Genomic DNA, 8,605 nt, shown 5'->3' with positions numbered 1-8,605 from the left:
ACCATCCTGGTGGTGGTGGGGAGGGTGGAGGTCATGTCAGCATCTGCGAATGTGTAAGTACCAATTTTTTATACAGCGAGTATGAGGACATGATTGGATAAATATGAAGATAATAAGTTATGTAGTAATTAAGTCTTCCTGGCAGAACTTTATGCTAAAGCTTTCATTTCTAGTCATGTGTCTGTTTGTTTGTTGCTTACCCTTGGGAAGCTAATGATAATGATATTCTAACTGTTCATTCAAATCAAATCTGTTATATGGCATTCAATGACGAATAATAGTAGTAATAATCAAATACACCAAAATAAAAATAAAAATCTATAATATACACTAGCCTACTGTTAAAAAGTTTGGGTAAGATTCTTTAAAAATGTTTTTAAAGAAGACTTCTGCTCACCAAGGTTGTATTGAAGAAAAAAAGAGCTGATATATTGTGTAATATTATTACAATTAAAAATAGCTGTTTTCTATTCAAATATTTGTTTTCCTGTGATGGCAAAGCTCCATACTCCAGTCTTCAGTGTCACAAGATTCAAGGCCAGATATCATTCTAATATGCTGATTTGCTGCTCAAGAAATATTTTTGATTATTGATTATTATCACATTTACAATGCAAGACAGGTAGCAGCATGATTTGAAATGGAATGGACTCATGACCAATATATAAATAAGAACAGAACTAAAATGGTAAATATTTTGTCATAAGGCAACATTGCAAAAGGCTACAGCACTGAAAATCTCCAAAAATACTTAAATGCTAAATTAAGTACATTAATTACATTTATTGCTGAATCAATTTAATTTTATGGACTAGCACACACACTGTATGCAGTACCCCATTTATATACCCTCTTTTAGTACACCATTAACTCTCTGGTATTTCTCACTAAGGGGTCACAGTTGTGACACTCGGCAGTCAATAACTTCTTCTTTGTAATAAAATGAATGTACAATATTTTGGTCCAATACCATTTATTCTTTAATATTTCGAGGGTTTTTTGCGCCACTAGACAATATTCACCTCTAAATTGTGCACAATTTATATATATAAAATAAAACAAACACTAAACACTAGGGACATAATCCCTATCTTTAGAGGGGTTTTTTTTTTGTATATGTATTCAAACATTATCAAAGACTTATCAACTTAGCAGATGTTTTTTGTGGATTGTACCTCAAAAAAATTGCTCTGCATTTTCATATTCATGGTGGTAATTCATGCAGTATGGTGGATCAAAAGTGTGACTATTTTCTAAGACTATGACCCCTTTTTGAATCATGTTGACATCTTGTTTCTTATTCAATACGTACAATTTTTGGTCTAATATTAACAAAGACCTTCAGAAGGTTAAGGACAAAAGTAACTATCCATAAAACCAACTTAAGTGAATCTAAGAAATCTAATCTTAGTGATAAAAACACAAACACCAGGCAACATAACTTTAAGATTCGGAGTCATTTTATTCAGATGTGCAGAACATACACATACAATAATTCACTTTAATAAGCATTAACATTGTTTTTCCTCAAAAAAAGTCTACATTCAAGAGAACAAATCACTAAATTCTGATATCACTGAAATAATAGCTCTTTACACTGCTATTAATGGGAAATATAAGCTTCTCATTTGCCTGTTTCTGTGGTACAATTGCATATAGCAAATACTGAACAAGCAAAGATGTTTCATAATTAGAGCATTTATTTATAGGCACTTCAATCAAAGGGCAAGATAGTATACTAGCAGTAACATTAGAGATGAACTATAACTGCCAAATCAGGTGCACTCTAAAATTAAAGCAACAGCATAAAACATCCTTGAGGTCCTTGAGATGATCAAGAACACAAACATGGATCAAAAACATTCCCTTAGGTACAGAAATAAAAATGTGCTTTACAATTCCGTTGTTGTAATATTTATTCTACACAGAGTAAAAGAAGACATTCAATATCGACATAAGAATAAAGACATATTATCCTTAACTTAAAGCAAGTGTGGAAATATAGCAGAATAAAAGACATACAGAAAGTCTTAAATAGATACTGGTAGATAAACAAAATAAAATAATTTTCAACAGAGAGATGGGAGCTATACAGGGAAAAAGGAAATTTGTCAGGAAGCAAAAATACTGCAAAGGGATTTTAAGTCAAGAAAGACAGCCCTACACACGACTGAAAAATGCCATGGACCAGACAATAAATTATCTGTTTGTTGTGATCATTATGGCCGTTGAAACATGACCAAATAATCATTATTTTGGCTCATTAGGTAAAAAAAAAAGTAATGGAATGTTCACAAAATGAACAGAATGCTTGGAAAGCCCACATTAAGCCAAATTAAAATACAAAGATGATATACATTCACAGCGTGTACGACTCAGAATGGTCATATCATTTTAGAGACCTTCAACGGCTTAACGTGCATTGATTAAGATCATAAGAAAATTAGCAGGGACCTTTATGCATTTAAATGTAAACTATTATGCTACAATGAAATTTCACTGCACTTGTGTTCGAAGAGAAACCCGATTACATAAATTGCAAAAGCAAATGCAGAATTTGAGAATGTGGTCTATCTAACAGTCCATTCCATCGAGGAACTCTCCTTCAATGATGTTTTCTAGGCGTTTCATGACCTGATCACTGCTGGGCGGTGGGTAGTCCACAGCATAATGTGGGAGGTGTGCGGAGGAGCCATTAAAAGAGCAGCAGAGGGTGCTGAAGAACGGCACGAGATCCACGATGGAGCAGAGGGAACGCAGTGTGAGCAAAGGAAACACCAATCGATCTGTGCTCGACTCTCCCGCTGTTCCATTCAGCTCCTGAACACACAGCCAAAATATTTATAGACTGACAATTGGGTGTACTTGTGAAAAAGCACCATACTGGTTCGGTGGTGCCGAGTCACAGATATATTAAAGCATGTCTTGTGTAAGGAGATCTTACCCCATAGCGTCGGTTTATTCCATCCAGTATCCTAACAATATGGGGTTTACATTCTTGTTCGCCTTCAAGCAGAGTGTTTCCTGGTCCATCATAACGGTCTACATCTACTTCAGGAATGAAAGCCCAGCGATACCTATAAATAAATATGGGCAAGTCATTAAGAGGTCATGTAGAGTAAATTTTAGGGTGTGGAGCATATCAGAAGTCATTTATGTTGGGCCAGGCATGACAGGTCACCTTGAAATAATACAGAACCTAATGATCTATTACTGACAGCTGCCAATGTTAGGACAGCCATGACCTAATAAGAAGTTCACCATGTTATATTAATAGAAGGTGCCTGTACCTTAAATAAAAGGTCATTGTGAGGTTAGGTGAGTAAAGAATTTAAGAAATGTTGTTTTTTGAGCCATTTTATTTTCCATACTATGAAAATGGGTGATATTTTATATTGCCAAGCTCCACAAAAGGATAAAAGTGGAATAAAATTGATAAAAGTAGTCTGAATTGTGTGCTATATTTCAAGTCTATAATATATTTACTGAAAGAAGATTTTAATATAGCACACCAGGACAACTGTATGGTGATTTTTGGACTTATTTGACTTCGCTTTGTTGGCAGTAAATACCATGCCCATTTTGATTGTGTGGAGAACAACGGCTTTAAAAGACTTGAGGGCACGTAAATGATAATGTAATTTTGTAATATTTGGGTGCATTAACACTTTTAGCCCCACGTACACTACCGTAAGACCGGTAAGACTTTTTATTGTTTTTGAAAGAGGTGTCTTATGTAGCATTTATTTGATCAGAAACACGAAAAACACAATATATTTTTTTAAAATATTATCACCATTTAAAAAAGCCCTTTTCTACTTCTATATAGTTTAAAATGTAATTTATTCCTGTAATTGCAAAGCTTACATTTTTGAGCAGCCATTTCTTCAGCGTCACATGATTCTTCAGAAATCATTCTAATATAGCAACATTTCTTATTCATTTCAACTTTAACAGAACAGTGTTTGGTCATTTGACCATTGGAGAATGTCCAACCACTGCTTCTGTTCTTTAGAAGTTTAAGTAACATTTTTTTTTTACAATAATTCATAAAAACATCTATAATAATGCTCAATTAAACTGTTTCTCGTCATTTATCACAGGTATGGCAGGAGTACATGCATACACACAGTTCACATGAGTCTCACATTTGAAACAGAGGCATCTGCTCTGGAGGGAAGGACACAGCGGTGTCCAGGAACTTGCAGGCTGACAAGTACATGTCCAGCTCTGCCTGAGGGAAGCACAGTAGACCATTCTTGTCATGGCCACCTCGCAATTTACTCCTGAAACAGAAAGATTTTTTCACATGAAAATTGAGGGGAAAATATATACAGACAGCAATTTGTCATAAAGGAAGACTCACTTTGAAACTTCTTTGTCATCCAGCAGTGTCTTCTCAAGGCGGTTAAAAATGCGTATCTGAAATATTCAACATACATTTTCAAACTGCACCCAACTAAAAAAAAACATTTAAAACAACTGATGAAGCATTTGAACACAAAGAACAAATGCTCTTTGTGAGGAGAGGACCACTGGCATATTTCTTACCAGCTCAGTGACCATGATTGGCCAGAGAGAGGTGAGATGTTGTGGTGAGATCCTCAACAAGAGAACACGGAACATGAGGAACATCTGAGCTGACACTGATGGAGTCTGTCCAACACGCAGGTTCTCTGTTAGACGCTCTAGAATATATTTGATGAAGAAAGTGTTAGCTTGAAATTTTTTCCTATGTTACATTACAAGTAACCTATATTTGTTTTCCACACAGACTGACAAGAGTGATACCTTGTATGAGAGGCAAATAGAAGTGGTACTGGTCATTCTCTCCGCTAAACATGGCAAAAGCCTGTCGTTTCAGGAGCATGGGTTTCTGCTCAGCGCTGTTGAAGAGCTTTAAAGAACTGCTCTGCATGCCTGCATATGGTACAACATGAACCCACACAATACAAATCAACACACTGATCATACAACAAATGACTGTCTAAAGCAGAAATATGTACATATACTCACTCATCAAGTCTTTGAACATTGTTTTCTCATGAGTCAGAAGATGGTCTACGATGGATCTCCAACTAAAGCACAATATGAGAGTTTAGTGACTTCAAAAACAAACTAGTAGGCCCAGCAATCTATGTATATAGGGCATGCAAACTATTTGACTATTTTGATTTTATGCGCATGACTTGATAAAAACCACTACGTTAAACCAGAATAAAATTTACAGTGTTGTGTAATTATCCATCTTACTGGCAGGAACACGAGGACTCCATTGTGAAAAACATTGGGTCCATGAAGAGTTCCAGCACCTCTTTCTTCCACGCTCGTTTAGTGTAGGCATATCCACTCAGATTGCTCAACAACTGAGCACCCGCACAGAAACTAGGCATGTTATAGGCACTGAGAGATAGAGAGATGTAAATTGAGAAACAGCTACGGAAACATCAAACGTATGCAAGTTTTAAATAGGGGTGTGATGATACACTTAGCTCATGAGTAGGGTTGGGTACCGTTTACATTTTAACCGATACCTGAAATTCTATGCCGGTACCCAAAGGTACCTTTTTTTTGGTGCTTTAGGCATGATTACATCAATGACTAAAGACACTGTAAGTAATTTATAGAAGGGTTATTGACATTATGCCAGAGCTGCCTTGGCCATCATCTGCCATCATCTGTGATATTTGAATAACCATAAAAATTGCGTTCTCAGGTACCGAAATTTGGCACTGTTTGATTTAATGTGAATCGGTACTCGGTAGTACAGGCGTAATTCGGTCGGTGGGTGCCATTAAAAGTACAGAGTTCGGTACCTAACCCTACAGATGAGACGATATTTTAACACTATTTTTAATTATTCTTCAATAACAAAGTATATGACTGGAAAAATCGTAAAATGCAAAACAATGCAGTTGCATTTTGAAATGTTGTAACTAATCATCTTGTTATGAATGTCACTTAAGTTCAGCTTTCTGAGTATGATTTATCATATGCAGTAAAAGACAGAACATTATAACGCAAGCACTGTCAAATGTTTTGCCACAAAACTCAACTCCGTCATGCTGATATCGCAAGACAGCTTTTCACATCAACGAGAAATATTGCCACGTTTTAATATCGCGAGATCTCGTCACACCCCTAGTTTTAAATGAAAATGACCTGACACCATTGTCAGATGACAATAAATAGACCAAAGATTCTGAATAAAATACTAAGCAGTATTAACATATACTGTATCATTTCAGCTGAAGTGCTTTGGCATACTCACCTGTGATTTTTTAGATAGGGAAAAACATAATACATAAGACGGGAAATGAGAGGCACAGCTTTCTCCTTCTCATCACTGCGATAGACCATGTCCAAAAGAGGAGCCAGAACCTACAAACACAATAAGCACAAATGAGAACACTCTGGTAATCTGCATTTCTTCACCCAATTTCACCGCATGTCTCTTACCTCAGCCAGCAGAACCAGAGCTTGTACACTGAATACAGATGGCACTGAAGATGACACCATAGTGCTACCCTGGCCTGCACACTCTGAGAGAAAGACATGAAAAGAATCCATTTTAAAACTGCCTCTGTTTCGAAGTAGGTAATACAGCCAGGCATTATTCATTTCATATGTTGGCAATACAGTAATGGGCATTATATGAATTTCTGCATAGGTTTACCCTCAAACTCATTGCCATCATGGTCATCTTCATCTCCCTGAGGACAGACTTGAGGCTGTGCTTTCACTTCCAGATTACGGCTCAGCCAGCTAGTCTGCTCAAGAGATGAGCCTGCCACAGCTCCCACCGCTTCTAGTATGCGCTGGCTCACTTCCTGTTGAGTGTACAATTACTAAGTAAACATATTTTGACATTTCTACTATATCAACATAATTCTATATCAACAAAATCTCTCGCTGTATCTGTCCTACCTGCAGTTCTTTAGTATCTCTCTTGTTGTCGATATTGGGAAGTCTATTTACACAGTCATTAAGGATGCTGCAACAGTAAAATAAACAGATATCAGTGTTTAAAAAGACACTTTACCTTCCAATAGTATATAACAAGAATAATAATGTTTTCATGCAAGTAATAAGAGCTCTTATTTATCTATAAGAGTTTTCTGAGTGCCTTTTTTAAAATGTTGCATTAAACAACTAGGCGATGCAGGTGTCACGAGTGGTTTCCAGGACATTGTAATGTGGTTGCTAGGTGTTCTGATTTTGTTATTAGTATGTTGCAATGTGGTTGCTAGGTGGTTTCAGGCTGGTAAATTTGCGCACCAAAGGTTAATATTTAGGATTAAGGTTTGTTCAAATCTTGTTAGTTTATTCACCCGAGGAGCAAGAAGTGTCCAGGAGGGGCGAGGTTAAGCTGGGTAGATTCTCTGAGCAGACAGAGAAGAGGAATGATGTTCTCCTGAAGAGCTTGAGCGGTGAGACTGCAAAAAAAAGAAAAAAATACCATGGACATAACCATCTACACTTCACTAAAAAACATCTGCCTTGTAGAACAATACAGTCAAGGCTGAATCTTGGAATGTAGAGTAAACAACATCTTTAGCCATTTGCTTAAACTGGATTGCAACAGCTCACTGGACTATGGTCATTTTACAGTAAAATACATTATATGATAACAAATAAGATAACGTACAATTCAATTTGAGAATGATGTCAATGGAAACTTTTACCTTTGAATGTAGACGTAGCTGAACTGTAGCATTGGAATGTCAACTAAAGTAGTCTTCTGATAATGAGAAAGAGAGTGATTCAGATTCAGATTATTTCATTTAATGCCATGGCAGCATTCAAAGCTATTTTCATGGCAAAAAAATGTATTACAAAAATACAAATATCATATAAGTACAATAAAAACAAAACAAACAAAAACAGCAAGTCATTATACAAGATTTTTTAAATTAACATATGATAAAAAATCCAAAACCTTTTCAGGCATAATCTCATTAAATATGTCCTTAAGTGAAGTAACTTCATAAAAGAGAAAGAGAGTGAACGTTAATACATGATGTAATTCTATAGTTCAATATCTCTCTCTCTCTCTCTGTGTGTGTGTGTGTGTGTGTGTGTGTGTGTGTGTGTGTGTGTGTGTGTGTGTGTGTGTGTGTGTGTGTGTGTGTACCCACCTAACCATATTTTGGGGACAAATTTATAACCAGAAGTGAGCTACATCTGACTAAAATCTCCTTTTGGGGACATTTGTATAAATTATACAAAATTAATAAAATGTTTTTTTTAAAATGTTTTTTGTTGTGGTTGTAAAAATGGAGAAAGTTTTTGTTAAAGGTTAGGTTATAGTACAATAACCAATAAAAGTCTATGAAAAAAAACAATAAATGTCTATGAAATGTCCCCATTTAGATAGCTAAGTGAACGTGTGTGTGTGAGTACAATACCTGGTCTCCTTTAATCTGATGAGGTTTCTTCACCACCTCTCTGATGAGCTGCAGTATGGTGTCTGTACGGAGTGTGTTTAGTGCCTTCACAAGGTCCACCAAGGTCATTTGAGAATCGCTAGCGTCTGGTAAAATCTACGCATGAATATAAAAACAAAATGTAAAAACATCATTCCAGTAGTCTATTGTATGACAAT

The 8,605-nt window shown here is 36.0% G+C and overlaps 1 protein-coding gene across 1 annotated transcript in view; it reads right to left on the bottom strand.

The window, feature by feature from the left end:
• Nucleotides 1-1,444: 1,444 nt before the first annotated feature.
• The window catches only part of dop1b (DOP1 leucine zipper like protein B), a 28,436-nt gene continuing 21,275 nt past the window's right edge, over nucleotides 1,445-8,605 (bottom strand). The window contains exons 25-39 of the mRNA XM_079619186.1: nucleotides 8,409-8,543; nucleotides 7,686-7,741; nucleotides 7,332-7,436; nucleotides 6,928-6,994; nucleotides 6,677-6,830; nucleotides 6,460-6,542; nucleotides 6,272-6,381; nucleotides 5,254-5,403; nucleotides 5,017-5,078; nucleotides 4,792-4,920; nucleotides 4,552-4,688; nucleotides 4,367-4,422; nucleotides 4,149-4,286; nucleotides 2,945-3,077; nucleotides 1,445-2,820 (exon numbers count right to left, since the gene is read on the bottom strand). Of these exons, the coding sequence (XP_079475312.1) occupies nucleotides 2,575-2,820; nucleotides 2,945-3,077; nucleotides 4,149-4,286; nucleotides 4,367-4,422; nucleotides 4,552-4,688; nucleotides 4,792-4,920; nucleotides 5,017-5,078; nucleotides 5,254-5,403; nucleotides 6,272-6,381; nucleotides 6,460-6,542; nucleotides 6,677-6,830; nucleotides 6,928-6,994; nucleotides 7,332-7,436; nucleotides 7,686-7,741; nucleotides 8,409-8,543 (1,761 nt within the window). The 3' untranslated portion in view covers nucleotides 1,445-2,574. The remainder of the gene's footprint in view (nucleotides 2,821-2,944; nucleotides 3,078-4,148; nucleotides 4,287-4,366; nucleotides 4,423-4,551; nucleotides 4,689-4,791; nucleotides 4,921-5,016; nucleotides 5,079-5,253; nucleotides 5,404-6,271; nucleotides 6,382-6,459; nucleotides 6,543-6,676; nucleotides 6,831-6,927; nucleotides 6,995-7,331; nucleotides 7,437-7,685; nucleotides 7,742-8,408; nucleotides 8,544-8,605) is intronic.

Source organism: Phoxinus phoxinus (assembly GCF_949152265.1).
Source record: "Phoxinus phoxinus genome assembly, chromosome: 7".
In the NCBI taxonomy this organism is placed as follows: domain Eukaryota; kingdom Metazoa; phylum Chordata; class Actinopteri; order Cypriniformes; family Leuciscidae; genus Phoxinus; species Phoxinus phoxinus.
This window is presented reverse-complemented; position numbering and strand designations above follow the sequence as displayed.